This window comes from Heterodontus francisci, chromosome 30 (assembly GCF_036365525.1).
Source record: "Heterodontus francisci isolate sHetFra1 chromosome 30, sHetFra1.hap1, whole genome shotgun sequence".
NCBI classification, from domain to species: domain Eukaryota; kingdom Metazoa; phylum Chordata; class Chondrichthyes; order Heterodontiformes; family Heterodontidae; genus Heterodontus; species Heterodontus francisci.
The window spans coordinates 9,385,881-9,404,857 of record NC_090400.1 but is presented as its reverse complement, the minus strand read 5'-3'; the positions used below and the strand labels follow the sequence as shown (position 1 = coordinate 9,404,857).

The 18,977-nt window shown below is 44.8% G+C and overlaps 1 protein-coding gene across 4 annotated transcripts in view; it reads right to left on the bottom strand.

The window, feature by feature from the left end:
• Window positions 1–18,977, bottom strand: part of LOC137346566 (protein spinster homolog 1-like) — a 236,450-nt gene that overhangs the window by 36,295 nt on the left and 181,178 nt on the right. For 2 of the 4 annotated variants that reach the window (XM_068010075.1, XM_068010078.1), the window contains 3 exons: window positions 17,912–17,977; window positions 14,515–14,613; window positions 10,905–11,076 (listed from right to left, as the gene is read on the bottom strand). In XM_068010075.1, coding sequence (XP_067866176.1) covers window positions 10,905–11,076; window positions 14,515–14,613; window positions 17,912–17,977 — 337 coding nt within the window. Of the gene's footprint in view, window positions 1–1,878; window positions 1,935–10,904; window positions 11,077–14,514; window positions 14,614–17,911; window positions 17,978–18,977 lie in introns of those variants that run through there. The other 2 variants (XM_068010077.1, XM_068010076.1) reach the window with 2 other exon arrangements.

Here is an 18,977-nt window from a genome sequence, read left to right as displayed (position 1 = left end):
TCCATATAACTACGATATCTATTATATAGAATTTATTTTTTCTATAATAGACAAGGGTTTAATACGATTGCGTTAAAAGTATGAAATCTATAACCACATCTTACGCTGCACATGCTGCCTGTTAGTAAATTAGAACTTATTTCTTTCTTTTCCACTGGCAGGAATCAGTAACCAGAGGACACTGATTTATGATAATTGGCAAAAGAATCAAAGGAGATGAAAATTTTTTGACACAGTGAGCTGTTGTGATCTGGAATGCGCTGCCTGAAAGAGTGGTGGAAGCAGATTCAATAGTAACGTTCAAAAGGGAGTTGGAAATATACTTGAAAGATTTGCAGGGGGGTGGGGAAAGAGCAGGGGAGTGGAACTAATTGGAAAGCTCTTTCAAAGAGCTGACAGACATATTGGGATGAATGGCCTTCTTCTGTGTTGTTATATTTCATGATATTTTTTCTCCCTGTCACTCACTAATAGTCTCGGGCCCTCCTATACTCCACCTCTGAAAACAGACTGGCTCTGAAACCTCAGCCCTGCAGCACCAACACACAAATTGTTTTAAAATGGTGGCAAACTGCTGAACCGAGGCCAAAGAAATTAAAACAGAAGCCAGTGTTTCTTGTTGGTTCCTATTCTGTTATCCAAAAGCTAATTCTGGGATATAGGTATCAGCTGTGGCTCAGTGGTAGCACTCTCACCTCCAAATCTTACTATATAAATCCAGACTGTTTTTCTTGTTAAGTCAGAAGGTCGTAGATTCAAATTACAGTCCAGAGACATGAGCACATAATCTAGGTTAACACTCCAGTGCAGTACTGAGGGAGTGCCGCACTGTCAGAGGTACCGTCTTTCAGCTGTCTGCCCTCATTGGTGGAGTAGAAGATCCCATGGGACTATTTTGAAGAAGAGCAGAGGAATTATCCCCAGTGTCCTGGCCAATATTTATCTCTCAACCAACACCTAAAACATCTGTGCCTGGCATTCCCGCTTAATGGTGCTGGCTTTTTAGGCACAAATCCCCAAACTAATGTCGAGGTTTGGAGACCGGCGTAGAGGATGGTAGGGTCCAGGGGCTGTTTGAGGAACAGAATATCAGTGGTTGTACTGATAGAGGTTTTCCTCTTGAAAATGGAAAGGCAAGGAAGTGTGGAGCATGAACCAGGAGCCAATAATAGGTTGATCAAGGAGTCCAGTGGAGGTGAATGCTGGCCTCAGTGATCAGCAGCACACACTGAATGATCCAGTATACCAGAGGAGGGATGAAAGGAGTCAGAGACAATGAGAAGCAAGGAGAACGCAGCAGGAAGAAGGTCATTCGGCAGCAGTGGAACAGAATCCAGAGCAGTGTAATGTGAAAATTCCTGGCAGAGGAGCTGAAAACTGAGGAGGCAGCAGCAGGCCAGATACTAGAATGTAGGACTTGCTGGACGAATAAAGACCACAGTCCATCTAACTCACCTTCTAACATCACAGTAGTCACATGATACAACAATAATGGAGTTGTTGACTAATCAATGCAATCAATCTCTATCATTTAGTCTACAATAGGCACAGACATGACATGAGGAAACCCTCACTGGTGGAGTGCTTTGTGATCCAAAGTCATTCACTCCTCCCAGGCATGCTACGCTTACCACATGTCACCAAGACAGCCCACCAGAGAATACAGAGTCTGTGGAAAACACTAGCAAAGTTCGAGGCCATTATAAGGTTCATAAAATCAGTGGAGAAACTGACTTCAGCCCAGGAGAAAGTGGATTTCTGGCCAAGACCCAGATAGCAGCAAACTAAAGCTGAGAAAATGGCAGAATACTGACAGTTCAAAACTCAGCAGGTAACAGCAGCAGGAGGGAAAACAGGCTGTTGCCTAGAAATAGTTACCTTAAAACTTGAAGTGATAGGACATAGATCTCCTTCAGTTCCTCTTTTCTAATTACCTTCCAAGAGAATTTTAGAATTATGAACAATACTTTACATTGTTAGAAAATCAGTAACAATGGATGTAGACTGAGGATAGTCCACCAAATAAAGGGGGAATGAGAAGAAATGTTTTCACACTGGTAGACCCGGTGAGAAACGTGTCTAGGGTTCCCTTTTAGCCTTCACCTCGTCTTCCCATATCAGGGTTTAATTTTAAACACACTGTGTTTTTAGCTCGCCCTTGGTGAATCCTTGTTCACGCTTTCCAATTATAAGGCAAAGAAACCACCACAAACAGGCTTTCTTAGGTTTAAAGAAGAAAGACTGAAATTTATTAAACTTAAACTCTAATTCGATTGACGCCTACGGATATACGACACGCCCACGTTCGCATGCATACATGATACACAGATGCAAAATAGAGACAGAAAAGAGCAGAAGAAAAAATAAAGTGGAAAATTTTGAGGCAATATCTGAAGAGTTTTTGTTACAGTTCTTCAAGCTCACTGTAGTGTCCTTGATTGTAGGTAGATCTTGCTTTTCTTTGGGACCCAGTATTCTTCTTAAGCCTTGTTTGCTGTAGGAGAACTTTCTCTCTTGGGCTTCATGTGTCGTCAATGTATTCAGAGGCTAATGAGAATGAGATAGGAGCAGACAGGAGAGATCTTCTCAGTCCAGGAGCAAACAGACACTCTGAATTCAAACTGTTTGTACAACTCAGAAAACCCAGATTGCCAAGCAGGTTAGTCATGTGACTAACTGGTCTGACCACATCTTGGATTGTATCACCTTAGCAGTCTCTGGAATGCACCTCTTACATTAAATACCTGGTGATTAAGGTCCATTGTGGGTTGAATGCGTCAGGGAATGCTCCTTTGTCCTTCCAATCACTGTCTGTTTATATGCAAATGTCTTTTCCAGCCACGGCTGATCTGTTTAACAAGTCCTTTCTTCACTCCAGTAACAGTTTTAAATCAATGGTCATGACAAAATTGATGTGATTCATTCTTCGCAGGTGGGGGTCTAGCATGACAACACAGAGAGTTATTTCAACAGGGAACTCTTTAGCACAAGCAGTTATTGTGGCAAAGACTATCACATGATTTAAAAAGGAATTGAGTAAGGATTTGAGGAAGGAGAATATAAAAGGATTCAATGGAAAGGGCAAGAAATGGGATTACAGTAACAGCGTCAGTTGAAGAGCTAGGACTGGCACAAAATATGGGCTGAATGGCCTCCCTAACATTGCAAATTCTAAGACTCAAAAATCTAAAAATTTGATATGTCCAGTGCTCGGGTGCGGTGACTGCAATGCATGAATACCCCGTGCCCAATCGCGATGTTGCAGGTAGCACACAAACTTTGTGCTCCATGCGCATCTCAATGACTGTGGTGTGCAGCCCAGTGCTAAACACGCTGCTGACTGGAAGCATGCTCAGCAGTGGGCTCAGGTGCAGGCGAGGCCAGCATCAATTAAAGCCAGCCTGCATTTCTTAAAAGGAAGGAGTATTCTGGCAGCAGCAGGTGTTGGAACTGTCTCAGAAGTGTTTCTCAAAGAGTACACAATGAAGCAGCAGGCTAGAGAGAGAGAGGGCTCCCAGGTTCTTCGATGCTGCACTGGAGGCCTTAGTCCAAAGGTGGAAAGGGGAAGAGCAGCCATGTTTCTGCAGGAGGCCAGGAGGCCCTCAACATGCACCTTGAGAAGGAAATGGAAACAAGTAATCATGGAGATCCATGCAAAGAGTTTGGCCCCAAGGACCTGGCAGCTGTGCCATAAAAAGTTCAATGACCTCACAAGAATGGTCAAGGTCAGTCTTCAAATGCCATTGACCCATCGCACCAGCAGCGCCACAGACTGCTCATCACTTACCCATCAACAATTTCTGGCAATCAGGATTCATACCGAACATTCATATTCTCCACATTACCCTCACACACTTACCGCTGCTGAAAACCTCACTCCTACATCACACAGCCTGCCGGATAAGGTGGTATATAAGAGAAGGGAACAGCAAAGACTTGGCAGGGTCAGTGACGCACTGAATTAGTGGTGCAGCAGTGATTGAGACCTTTGCAAATGGCGTTGCTAAAACCATCCAGGATGCCAGTATGTCCCTGTTCAAATCCCACTTCACCCTCAAATAAAAGCAAAATACTGCAGAAGCTGGAAATCTGGAATAAAAACAGAAAGTTCTGGAAATACCCATCTGTTTCAGATGCTGCCAAACTTGCTGAGTGTTTCCAGCACTTTCTGTTTTTATCCCACTTCACCCTCATCTGGTTTGAAATGCCAGCTGCAGATGATGTAACCAGGCACCTCTTGCTTTCCACCTACCAACCTCTTCCCTCTCCTGCATTTCTGCTTTCAAATACTCCAGACCTGCTGCGTGGTCAGCCAGTGCAACCAGAGGCGATTTCTGAGGAAGAAGCATCGTCATTTGATCAGACACTCGCAGCCACCAGCGTGGATACTAGTACTGCGCTTACTTTAGAGGCAGAATCTCCAGGTGGTGACTCACCGGGTATGAGTGGGCTGCAGCCAGACCAGGGGGAAAAGATGGCACATGTTCCAGCTCTCCAGAGGGTGAAGTTGCAGACGCGTTCTGCTGCAGAGGACCCAGATGAGGAAGTTGATGGGATGGCAAACAGAAAAAAGCTGATGGACATGTACAACAAAATGCTTGGTGCATTGGCAGGCCTGCCACAGAGCCTGTTGTCACTGTCATGGAGGATGGAGGAGTCTGCCTTCTTGAACCGCTGAAGTCCATGTGGGGTAGGTACACCCACAGTGCTGTTAGGAAGGGAGTTCCAGGATTTTGACCCAGCGACAGTGAAGGAATGGCGATATAGTTCCAAGTCAGGATGGTGTGTGACTTGGAGGGGAACTTGCAGATGATGGTGTTCCCGTGTATTTGCTGCCCTTGTCCTTCTAGTTGGTAGAGGTCGTGGGTTTGGAAGGTGCTGTCTAAGGAGCCTTGGTGCATCTTGTAGATGGTACACACTGCTGTCACTGTGCGTCGGTGGTGGAGGGGGTGAATGTTTGTAGATGGGGTGCCAATCAAGCGGTCTGCTTTGTCCTGGATGGTGTCGAGCTTCTTGAGTGTTGTTGGAGCTGCACCCAACCAGGCAAGTGGAGAGTATTCCATCACACTCCTGACTTGTGCCTTGTAGATTGTGGACAGGTTTTGGGGAGTCAGGAGGTGAGTTACTCGCCTCAGGATTCCGAGCCTCTGACCTGCTCTTGTAGCCACGGTATTTATATGGCTACTCCAGTTCAGTTTTCGGTCAATGGTAGCCCCTAGGATGTTGATAGTGGGGGATTCAGCGATGGTAATTCCATTGAATGTCAAGGGGAGATGGTTAGATTCTCTCTTGTTGGAGATGGTCATTACCTGGCACTTGTGTAGCGCGAATGTTACTTGCCACTTATCAGCCCAAGCCTGGATATTGTCCAGGTCTTGCTGCATTTCTGGAGACATGGCTGCAAGATGACCAAGGATGAGAAATGAACATCCAGGGGTATTCAGTATTTAGGAAGGACAGACAAAAAGCAAAAGACAGTGGAGTTGCATTGCTGGTTAAAGAGGAAATTAGCGCAATAGTGAGGAAATATATTAGCTCTGACGATGTGGAATCTGTAGGGGTAGAGCTGAAAAACACTAAGGGGCAAAAAACGTTAGTGGGAGTTGTATATAGACCCCCAAACTGTAGTGGTGATGTTGGGCATAGCATTAAACAGGAAATTAGAGATGCATGCGATAAAGGAAAATCTGTAATTATGGGTGACTTTCATCTGCATATAGATTGGGCAAATCAAATTAGTCACAATACCATAGAGGAGGAATTCTTGGGGAGCGTATACGGGATGGTTTTCTGGACCAATACATTGAGGAACCAACTACAGAACAGGCTGTCCTAGACTGGGTATTGTGTAATTGGAGAGGAATAATTGACAATATAGTGGTGCGAGACCCCTTGGGGATGAGCGACCATAATATGATAGAATTCTTCATCAAGGTGGAGAGTGACATGGTTGATTCTGAGACTAGGGTCCTGAATCTCAGTAAAGAAAACTACGAAGGTATAAGGTGCGAGTTGGCTATGAAGGATTGGGAAACATTACTTAAAGGGATGACGGTGGAGAGGCAAAGGCAAACATTTAAACAGCGCATGGATGAACTGCTACAATTGTTTATCCCTGTCTGACGCAAAAGTAAAATGGGGAAGGTAGCCAAACCACAGCTTACAAGGAAAATTAGAGATAGCATTAGATCCAAGGAAGAGGTATATAAATCTTCCAGAAAAAACAACAGACCTGAGGATTGGGAGCAGTTTAGAATTCAGCAAAGGAGGACCAAGGGATTGATTAAAAAGGGGAAAACAGAGTACGAGAGCAAGCTTGCAGGGAACATGAAAACTGACTGTAAAAGTTTCTATAGGTATGTGAAGAGAAAAAGATTGGTGAAGACAAATGTAGGTCCCTTACAGTCAGAAACAGGGGAATTTATTATGGGGAACAAAGAAATGGCTGACCAACTAAATGCATACTTTGAATCTGTCTTCACAAAGGAGGACACAAATATCATACCAGAAATGTTGGGGAACACAGGGCTTAGTGAGAGAGAGGAATTGTAGGAAATCAGTATTAGCAGAGAAATGGTGTTGGGGAAATTGATGGGATTGAAGGCCGATAAATCCCCAGGGCCTGATGGTATGTATCCCAGAGTATTTAAGGAAGTGGCTCTAGAAGTAGTGGATGCATTGATGGTCATCTTCCAAAATTCTATAGACTCTGAAACATTTCCTATAGATTGGAGGGTAGCTAATGTAACCCCACTATTTAAAAAGGGAGGTAGAGAGAAAGCAGGGAATTATAGACCAGTCAGCCTGACGTCAGTAGTGGGAAAAATTCTAGAGTCCATTATCAAAGATTTTACAGCATGTGAACTTAGAGAACAGTGGTAGAGTTGGGCAGAGTCAACATGGATTTACGAAAGGGAAATCATGCTTGACGAATCTACTAGAATTCTTCGAGGATGTAACTAGTAGAGTTGATGAGGGGGAGCCAGTGGATGTGGTTTATTTGGATTTTCAGAAGGCTTTCGACAAAGTCCCACATAAGAGATTAGCATGTAAAATTAAAGCACATGGGATTGGGGGTAGTGTATTGCGATGGATAGAAAATTAGTTGGCAGACAGGAAACAAAGAGTAGGGATAAATGGGTCTTTTTCCGAATAGCAGGCAGTGACTAGTGGCATACCGCAGGGATCGGTGCTAGGACCCCAGCTATTCACAATATACATTAATGATTTAGATGAGGGAACTAAATGTAATATCTCCAGATTTGCAGAGGACACAAAACTGGTTGGGAGGGTGAGTTGTGAGGAGGATGCAGAGAGGCTTCAGGGTGATTTGGACAAGTTGAGTGAGTGGGCTAATGCATGGCAGATGCAGCATAATGTGGATAAATGTGAGGTTATCCACTTTGGTAGCAAAAACAGGAAGGCAGATTATTATCTGAACGGCTATAAACTGAGAGAGGGGAATATGCAGCGAGACCTGGGTGTTCTCATACACCAGTCACTGAAGGTAAGCATGCAGGTGCAACAGGCGGTCAAAAAGGCAAATGGTATGTTGGCCTTCATAGCGAGAGGATTCGAGTACAGGAGCAGGGATATCTTGCTGCAATTATACAGGACCTTGGTGAGGCCACACCTGGAATATTGTGTGCAGTTTTGGTCTCCTTATCTGAGGAAGGATGTTGTTGCTATAGAGGGAGTGCAGTGAAGGTTTACCAGACTGATTCCTGGGATGGTGGGACTGATGTTTGAGGAGAGATTGAGTCAGTTAGGATTATATTTGCCGGAGTTCAGAAGAGTGAGGGGGGATCTCATAGAAACCTATAAAATTCTAACAGGACTTGACAGGGTAGATGCAGGTGGGATGTTCCCAATGGTGGGGGAGTCCAGAACCAAGGGTCACAGTCTAAGGATACGGGGTAAATCTTTCAGGACTGAAATGAGGAGAAATTCCTTCACCCAGAGAGAGGTGAGCCTATGGAATTCGCTACCACAGAAAGCAGTTGAGGCCAAAACATTGTATGTTTTTAAGAAGGAGTTAGATATAGCTCTTGGGTCTAAAGGGATCAAAGGGTATGGGGAGAAAGGCGGAACAGGTTACTGAGTTGGATGATCAGCCATGATCATAATGAATGGCAGAGCAGGCTCTAAGGGCCGAATGGCCTACTCCTGTTCCTATTTTCTATGTTTCTATACCAGTGCTCAAAGGAGTTTCCAAGGTCTCACAGCAGTCCACCAATCTGTGCTCCAGTAGATTACTAGGATTACTGAGGCACTGTCCTGGGGAGTGGCAGTGTCTCCGTGGAGCAAGAACCTGCAGTCCTCTCTCAGGATGACAGTATTCATCCTCCCACCCCTGGCAGTGCCCCTGCTGTTGCCTCTCAGTCAGCCAGCCCATGCTGAGAAGGTACAGTCCGAAGCCGGGTCCTCAAGGCCCCAGAGCTGTCATCCTGCAAGGCCTTCTGCAGTCTCCCCCAGTGAATGTCAGCAGCCTTCCAACAGCCCTGCTGCTGTTACTTGGGATAGCAACGTATAGGAGCACAAGGACTGGCAAAGGCACCTGCAAGACAGACACTAAGGGAAAGCCCAATGATGAATATGTGAGTTTTGTATGTATTATTGGAAGTGTTGTTTGGATAAAGTTGGTATCAAATGGTTGGCTTGAGATGTCTTTTATTTCAGGATTTTGGCTGAGAGGATGCTGTGATGTGTTGTAACAGGATGGAAAGGTGGTAATTGTGGAGCAGTGGTGATGTGCGGATATTTTCAGGGGAACCGGAGTCTGATTCGCCACTCACGGACAACCCGTCCAGAGTGAGGATGTCCTGGGTACATCCTTTCCCTTCTCCTCCTCTTCCTCCCCCTCCCGAAGTGCTTGCTGAAGGCCTGGTGACAACGCTGAGTTCTCATGGTCAGGTTGGAAGGATGCAGCAGACCATCACAAGTTTGGTGACATGCTCTGGTGAGTTTTGCAGGGATCCCCCCGAGCAGTCCAGGCAGCGAAACCATTATTTTAGAACACCACTGGTTTGTTCCATGACATTCCTGGTCACAGCATGGCTCTCGTTGTACAAACACTGTCCAATTGTGCTCGGGGGTGGAAAAGAGCCATTGGACGGGTGTAGAGCGGGAACCCTCATCACCAAGCAACCAGATTCTGGTTTGTCGTGCTGGCTCAAGGATGGCTGACAGGCGTAGGATGAAAACATCATGGCTGGTGCCAGAATAGTGAGAATTCATCAACATGACGATCTGGGCATGGTCGCACATCAAGTGTATGTTAAGGGAGTGGAACCCATTGCGGTTCCAACACATCTCCTCATTGAAATGTGGTTCCCACAGAGTCACGTGCATGCAGTCCATGGCTTCCTGCGCCACTGGGAAACCTGCCTTTCTGGCAAAGCCAAATGCCCACTCCCCCTGCTTCTTTCTGCTAAGAGAGAAGATAATGAAGTTTCCTCTCCTTTTATACAGGAACTCAGTGACCTCCCTGATGCAGCGACAAATGTGTGTGGTGATGTCGCCGAATCCAGCCTGGAAGCATCCTGAGGCTGTGGAAATTGAAGGTCAAGGTGGCCTCGATAGCCATTAACAGAGCCATCCTCACCCTGCTCTGCAGCTGCAGGTCCAATTCGAAGAGGTGACTCAGTTCAGTGACCTGTTCATCTCCTTGGTGAACCATAGCCAGCACAGACACTTCTCCAGGCTGAGGAGGAGGTAGGGGGAATAACCTAGGTGGGTATGGCCTTCTGTTGAGAGCCCTCCACCTCCTCTTCCTTGTGCAAACAGCTTTTGCTCTCTGCTGCCTCTCCTCCATCTCTTTGTCCTGCAGCCCAAAAGCAACTGCAACAATAGCCCCTTAAATGAGAGCATGTTTTCTGTTCAGGTGCCTTCATATTCCACTCCACCACTTGCAAAGGTCCAGTGCTGCTCCCTTCTGACTCCAACAACTTGTAGCAGCTCCTCCAAAGTACTCAGTCCTTCCATTAACTCTGTAGCAGCAAGTGAAAGTCAAAAGCACCTCACCTGCAAGTCCCATGCTGATCCCTTTAAAAAACACTAGTGCCGGCTCCCTCGTGCAGCTGAAAGCAGGTTCAGCTGAGATTGTTAAGAGAGAACACTAACAGGACCCACGAGGTTCAAAATGGCAGCTCGGGCTCCGAGTCAGAGTTCGATGCTGGCTGATGTCACAATCTGCCTCCTTTACATGCTTCCGGAGTTCGCACGGCACACCCGTGCTATCAGCCTTCCTAAATTGGCAATCACCGCAGTCTGCACCAGAAATGGATCTGCACCATTTTTAGCTCCTCTGGGCTCCGGCACAGCCGAAACCAGCAGCGCTACAGAACCCAATTTTATATCCAAAATATTTGTTTCCTTTTAATATCATAAGAGAGAACAACAACCCCTACCCCCATTCATCTATAAGCCAGTGTAAGGATACTAGGGAACATCAGAACAGGAGGAAGCCATTCAGTCACTTGAGCCTGTTCCACTATTCAGTTCCATCATGGATGATCTGTATCTTAACTCCATTTACTCACCTTGGTTCCATAACCCATAATACCCTTACCTAACAATATCTATCATTCTCAGTTTTGACATTTTCAATTGACCCTGCTTTTTGCAGGGACAGAGTTCCAGATTTCCACGTCCTTTATTGTGAAGAAGAGCTTCCTGACATCACTCCTGAACAAATTAACACTAATTTTAAAGTTACGCCCCTTTGTTCTGGACTCTCCTGCCAGCAGAAATTGTTTCTCTCCATCTACCCTATCAACTCCTCTAATCATCTTAAACATCTCCATTAGATCACTCCACAATCTTCCATATTCAAGGGAAAACAGGCCTTGCCCATGAAACCTGTCCTCATAATTTAACTCTTTTAGCTCCAGGAGGTTTATTACCTTCAATTTGATTTGATGCTTTCATTCGGTCCTTCTCCACATAGTTAGCAGTCCAAAGGAATAAGGCTCCTCCAACAACTGCAATGAAAGGGCACAGCAAGAAGGCGTACTCCAGACTTACAAACTCCCCATAGTTTGACTTCGGTCGTCCCTTCTGGATGGCGTCGGAGATCTGCATATCGGTGAATCGCAAAATGAATCATCTTATACATTAAGTACTTTTCAGCTGTTCCTATTGAGGACTGGAATAGATCACTGCTGCCCCCCTTTGTCGGGAGGTCACCTGTTTGTCCAGCCATGACACCTCACCAACACTGAAGAAGTGTCAGACTTTTCTATTTGGCTGCATTTGCTGACAACACAACCACTAGGTGGCGCTGCAGTGGCACATGTGCAAATGCAGCATGTGCCACTAAAACGCCACAGTCTTCGATGTCAAGCAGCTGCCAGGACTAAAGATGGTGCTGCTCAAATAATCACACAAAGACAACCTAAACACATGGCTGGACACAATGGCTAGAGGGAGAGAGCAAGCAGGCTGGGGAGGGAGAAAGCGGGCGGGGGAGGGAGAAAGCGGGGGGAGAGCGCATACGACACCACCGATCTCTCTCTCGGCTTCCCCCACCCTCACTTCCCCCAACCCCGCTCTCTCCCCGCTTCCCTCACCCCCGCTCTCTGCCTGCGTTACGCGATGACGTCATCTGCACAAGCGCCAATCAGTCCTGATAATGCAGAACACAGCGCATGAGCAGAGAGTAGGAGCATGTGCACAGATTGGTGCAGTCTGATGACGTCAGCTGCCGACTGCATTGTCAGTAATCACTTTGTTTATATTTTCCAGTGTTCCGGCTGCATTTGCTACAGTGGCACATGCACAAATGCAGCCTTGGAGATGCTGACTTTTTTAACTGCCAGGACAAAGCTCCATATGTAGCTGCACCTTGTCCAAGTGTTAGCCGAGACAGAAAGGCCTGGATTTTCCAGTCACTATACGCCTGTATAGTGGGCATAACCAACTGGGGAAAGAAGAAGAAGAGGTGGGGGTTTTATGAGTTTATGTTAATGCTGTTTTGAAGAAGTTCTTTAAAGGTCCACTCAGTTTCTCTGCACACCCATCCAAATGGAATGGGCATCACAGGGTTGCAAGGGACCAAGTGGTATTCCAATTTTCTGTAAAAAATCTGGTAAGAATGATGAGAATCTATAACTGTAAAAAATCAAAGAGATTTGGGAGTCCAATTACACAAATCATTAAAAGGTAGTAGACAAGTTTAAAAAAACAATCAAAAGGGCAAATGGAGTGTTGGCTGTTACCTCAAAGGGACTGGAATATCAGGAGATTGAAGTAATATTTTAGTTGTACAAAGCCTTGGTCAGGCCCTATCTGGAATACTGTGTTCAATTCTGGTATCACATTTCAGGAAGGATATATTGGCCTCGGAGGGGATACAGTTTAGATTCACCAGAACAACACCAGGATTGAGAGGTTAATTAATGGGGGCAGGTTGAATAAACCTTGCTTGTATTCCTTTTGAGTATGGAAATTGAGGGGCGACCTGATTGAGATATTCAAATTGTTAAAAGGAATTGATAGGGTTAATATTTTCTCTGTTGGAGAATCAAGAACAAGGGGACATAATCTTAAAATTAGAGCAAGACCTTTCAGGAGTGAAATCAGGAAGTATTTTTTCATACATAGGGTAATAGAAACATGGAATTCTCTCCCCAAAAGGGTGTAGGTGCTGGGGAACATTTGGAGATTTCAAGACTGAGATAGATAGAACCTTGTTGGGTAAGGATGTCAAGAGATATGGAGTAAAGAGGGGTAACTAGTTGAGGTGCAGATCAGCCATGATCTGATTGAACTGCAGGCTTGAGGGGCTGAAAAGCCTCCGTCTGTTCCTAATGTTCCTTTGCACATTATTCCATCAACCACTTTTCCATTTGTGCCTAGATGTTGACCAATTATTGCCAATTGTTGAGGCAAAACAATTCCTCTCCCCTAAGGAGGAAGAAGTGAAGTTCTGCGGTCATCGGCAATCTTGGACTGGGATGTAAGTACCTCCATCAGTCAAAGGCGCGGTGTTTGTGCATGCTGTATTTCACAGAGGGATTGTGATTCTAATTGAATCACACTTCAAACTCGACCGAAGACATGGTGGCCTTGAAAGCCTCTGCCTTCCCTGTCTCCAGATTATTCCAAGCTGCCATTGACAAAATCAGCTGAAAGTCAATCCCCAGTACATAGTAAATCTTAGCTGGTGCCAGCAGCATATGTGGCCAAGGCAGAAGTATCAGAGTTGAGTATTATCCTGTAGATAATCCCACTTTCCCTGGTGGCCTGGCCAATATTTATCCATCAATCAACATTACAAAATCAGATTCCTGTTGTCGTGTGGACGCTTGCTGTTTGTATAATGGCTGCAGCGTTTCCTTTATTGCAAAAAGTGACTACATTTCAAAAGTACTTCATTGGCTTTAAAGTGCTTTAGAGCATCCTGAGCTTATGAAAGGCGCCATATAAATCCAAGTCTTTCTAATTGGACCTCTCGTGTATACTTCTTCATTAGCATTCAAGCCAGAACTCAACCCCCAACTGCAGGTTCTCTTTGACGTATAAATTTAAATGATTCCAAAGAAATACTTGCATTAATATTGCACTTTTCTCGACCCCGGGACATCCCAAAGTGCTTCGAAATGTAGTCACTGTAGAAACATGGCAGCCAATGTGTTTTTTTCTATTTGTTCTTGGGATGTGAGTGTCGCTGGCAAGGCCAGCATTTGTTACCCATCATTAATTGTCCTTGAGCAGGTGGCGGTGAGCCACCTACTCTGAGTAGTTCACTGCAGAGGACAGTTAAGAGTCAACTACATTGCTGTGGGTCGGGGGTCACATGTTGGCCAGACCAGGTAAGGGCAGTAGATTTCCTCCCTTCTCTCTACACAGATGCAGCCGGACTTGCTGAGTATTTCCAGCACTTTCTGTTCTCATTTCAGATTTCCTCCCCTGATAGGCATTAGTGAACCAAATGGGTTTTTTACAGCAATCCCATAGTTTCATGATTATTAATGACATTAGCATTTCATTCCAGATTTATTAACTCAATTTTGAAATTCCTCCAGTGGTCATGGTGGGATTTGAACTCAGATCTCCAGTGCATTAGTTTGGGCTTCTGAATTACTAGTCCAGTGACATTATCACTATGTACCCACCCCACCCCACCATGTGCATAGCAAGCTCCCACAAACAGTGAGGAAATAATATCCAGATGTCATATTGATGCTAATTGGGGATTAAGTACTGGCCTGGACACTGGGGACGACTCCCCTGCTCTTCTGGGAATACTGCCATGGGATCTTTTACATACATCTGAGAGGGCAGACGGGGCCTCAGTTTAACATGTCATCCGAATGACAGCACCACAGACAGTGCAGCACTACCTGGCTGTAAGGAGCTTTGCTGGAGTCTGAGGTTGTGAAGGATGATATATTGATAGATCTTTCTTTCCTTCTGGACAATGGGAAATATGCCACTGAACTCCACTAGAACCGAGGCCCTGCTGAAAATCCTCCCAGGAGGGAATGAAGAGTGAGAGTGAGAGGTACTTACAGCGCCGATGATGTAGGGGCTGCTGGCTTCTCCGAGACCATGATTGATGCATTTCTGTACTGCCTCCGCAATCGAACGACGAGTCGGAATAACAATACCCTGGGAATAAAATAAAACCATGAGTAACTGTTCATGTTTCACAACTGTCAGGCTGAATAGGTACATTTACACAATGCTGGACACAAGCTTTCCTTTGGCTCAGGAAGGTTTCGGTTCAGGGAGGTTCCTTCTGACTCCAAGCTCGACTCTGAGTGTGCCCTACCAGAAAGAGGCCTTCTCATCAGCTACACATGCTGGGAAATTGCGAGCATGCTGCCCTGAATTTCTGTCAAAGGATTGAAATTCCCGAACATGGGGCTCGACATGGACACTAGAGGCTCCAGCGCTCATTAAATCACAGAATCTTATAGCACAGAAGAAGGACTCAGCCCATTGTGCCTGTGCTGGCTCTTTGAAAGAGCTATCCAATTCGCTTACAGCCCTCATCTTTCCCCATTGCCTGGTAAATTTTAAATATTTATCCAATTCCCTTTTGAAAGTTATTATTGAATCTGCTTCCAACACCCTTTCAGGCAGTGCATTCCAGATCATAACAACTCACTGTGTAAAAAATAGTCTCCTCGTTTCCCTCTGGTTCTCCTGCCAATTATTTTAATTCTATGTCCTCTGGTTCCTGACCCTGCTGCCAGCAGAAACAGTTTCTCCTTATTTACAATATCAAAACTCCTCAGAATTTTGAACGTCTCTATTAATTCTCCACTGAACCTCTTTTCTAGAGAGAACAGTCAGGCATCTCTAATCAATACCACAGTGACATCTTCCTTAATGAAACTCTAACTTGATCTATACTGGGGCAGTTCCACATTCAATGTTCAAAGTAGAAGATACTGAAGTCCACTTGTCTATCTATGGGAAGGAGGAATCCATAGAGATGATTATCGAGGAGGGTGGTCCATAGAAATGAAGATTGAAAGAATTTCTCCATAAGAAGAGATAGGTTGAAGCCTGCGTTAATGAATGCTATTACATGGAGGTGCTTCTTGTACACAATCTGTCAAATCCCAAATGCTCAAGAGATGAATAAGAAGTGATTTAATGATTGGGCTGCTGATTGAAACATTGAAAGTTTATAACACAGAAGAGGGCCATTCGTTCCAATGTGTCTGTCAGCCAAAACATCTTAGCCAGCTTAATCCCACTTCCCAGTTCTTGGTCCGTAGCACTGTGGGTTATGGGACATCAAGTGCATATCCAAGTATTTTTTAAATGCGATGAAGGTTTCTGTCACTATCACCCTTCAGGCAGTATTTCAGACCCTCACCACCCACGGGGTGAAAAACATTCTCCTTGATTTTCCTCTCATCCTTCCACCAATTACTTTAAATCTATGCTCTCTGGTTACTGACCTCTCTGCTCAGGGAAATACATTCTTCCTATCAAAGCCCCTAATCATTTTATATATACCTCAATTAACCTCCCCTCAGCTGCCTCTATTCCAAAGAAAACAACCCTAACCTATCCAATCTTTCCTCATAACAGAAATTCTCCTGCTCATCAAAAATCCACATTTTACAAAGTCAGAAACTAATTGCAATGATGAAAGAGGTTGGTGGTTTGGAATGGAATGCAAGTCTGCCACGGTCTTTACAAATCTTCCAGAGATCAATATGTAAGTGCTTTGAAAGAAAAATAGAAACCCTTTGAACACCTTCATTGTGATGACCGTAATTCTACCCTGCCTCAGATTATCCCACAATGCAATGCAAACTGAGCAGTTGTTTGTTTCAGAGGAATAATTTCCTCCCTGAGTCTCGGTCTTACATATGGATATGCAGTCCCTCTTGCTGGATGTGACCTTTAATATTGAATGGACATTAGTTTATTTTCTCATCAACTCAAGGCCTCTTGCAGGTTAGCAGGTGTAAAAGAACATGGCTGCCCAAATCCAAGAAACCCAAACTGGTTTCCATGGACACATGAGCATACGACCAATGACGGACAGGAAAAGAGCCTCTGGTCCATCTAGCCTGTCCCACACAATTGTGATGCTTTGTGCATCACAGTCTATACGCTCCCCATCCCACCCAAAGTCATTTGATTTCCTGGAACAGGCAAAAAGAATAGATTAAAAACCCAGGCTAATTTACAGGGCAAAACATCTGGGAAATTTCTTTTCGATCCCTTGAGATGATCAAAACTAGTCCAAGATGACTCTGGCCCTGACAATTGCATGAAGTATCTATCTTTTGTACGAACGATCTCCAGCAGCAACTTCATCATCCACTGCTTGGCAACCAGTGGTAGAAATGTCAACAGCAAAACAAAAGTATTTGAAACATCTCTACTAACTAGCCTAGGGTGAAGCCATCAATGCAAGAGGTGGCAGCTGTTGGTTGCACTTGCAAGAGATTTGAAACTGTGTTTACAAAGAAAACAAAGTAACCAGATTACTACATTTGAATTTCCTTCTCCTCAACCTGCAAAAAATAACAATTATCCACCTGGATCCAAGGAGCATTTCAAATGGCTGAGAAACCATAACAAAGGAGAGTAAGCAGACTGCAGGGCAATGGGATTATCTGGGATGCAGACAATCATGTACTTAAATGTGCAGAACTGGCAAGGGGAATCTGTGCACCAATTTATTGTCCATGTCTCAAGTTTAGGTTTGGGACAATTTGGAAGTTGGTCATTGTATTCCATCAAGTATAGATAATTGTGTGTGTGTTTGGGGAGGGGGAGGGAGAGGTAAGGGTGATCTAATTGTGATGTTTAAGGTGATTAAACGAGTTTATAGGGTTGGTAGAGAAACAGTTTCCGTTAGTGGGGAGTTCAGAACAAGGGCCATAACCTTACAATCAGAGCTAGGCCTTTCAGGGGTGATTTCCAGAAACATTTCTTCGCAGAAAGGGTAGTGGCAATCTAAAACTCTCTCCCCGAAAAAACTGGTGAGGGTTGGGGGGGTGGTTAATGAAAAATTTCAAAACTGAGATTGATAGATTTTTGATAGGCAAAGGGGATTAATGGATATGGAAGCAAGAGGGTCTAAATAGAGTTGAGTTGAAGATCAGACATGATTTAACTGAATGTTTAAACAGGCTTGAGGCTGGATGGTTTACTCCTGCTCTTATGTTTCCATTGGTCAATTATTAAAAAATGGGCATGTGACAATCAGGGTTCCTCAGGAATCTGATGACCTTTAACTAAGATTGAGGAACTCTTCAACAAAACAAGAAATTCAATTCATAATTCTCATCTCACGAGCATTTGGAGAATACAAACTTGAAAGTTCTTCTCACAGTTACCTCCACAAGTAGAAATACCCTGAGGAATGAAAAGATGTGATTAGTCTCGAATCAATTGATGAAGCAGCAGTGAGCTGGTGGCTGGTACTTACCAAGAGAATGTCTGCGGTAATTGCAAAATTCAAAGCAAGGAAGATCTCACCCAAGAAGATGAAGAACTTTGGAAAAAGAAGAACTTTACTCAGTGAGTCATCTTGTACTAAAATCAGACAATAGGCAAGAAGACAGGCCGTCACCATGGAGTTGCTGGGGGGCTGGTAATGATTGGTATTGACAGTCCCTAAATTACATGCCTAATCTTCAGCATGGTCACCAGTATTTAAATGTAGTCACTAAGTGACGGGGAAGATGCAGAGTGGTTCCACTACTAGGTAAGCTTGTTGGTCATGAGCTGGTTACAGCTCAGTCCTGTGAATGATTCAGTATCAAAAGATTCAACAGTGAATATAAGGTTGGAAAGTAGTTGACAAACATGTGATAGAGTGAAACTGGTCAGAGGAAGTCACTGTACAATGCCACTTGAACGCTGGAAAAGGATAAACAGCAACAGCTATGGAACAGATCAAAGACTCTGTGCATTCTGTGTAGGGGAGTACCATCTAGGCACACTGCCTGCAAGGTGGCACACTGCCCGGCCAGATGTCATAAGGGACAGAACATGGAATGGGACAGTTGTTATATGGGAAAGCACACTGCCTGGTTCAGTTGTTATAAGTGACTGCCTGGGCCAGTTGTTATAAGGGACAGCACACTGCCTGGGCCAGTTGTTACATGGGTCAGCACAGGGCCTGAGTCAGTTGTTATACGGCGAAGCATACTGCCTGCATCAGTTGTTATATGGGAAAGCACACTGCCTGCATTAGTTGTTATATGGGAAAGCACACTGCCTGGGTCAGTTGTTACTTGGAACAACACACCGTCTGGATCAGTTCTTACATGGGGCAGAACACTGCCTGGGCCAGTTGTTATATGGAAGAGCACACTGCCTGGATCAGTTGTTATAAGAGACAGAACATTGCCTGAACCAGTTGTTATATGGGACAACACAGTGCCTGGGTCCGCATTATATGGGACAGCACACTGCCTGAACCAGTTGTTATAAGGGCAGCACACCGCCTGGACCAGTTGTTATATGGGACTGCACACTGTCTGGACCAG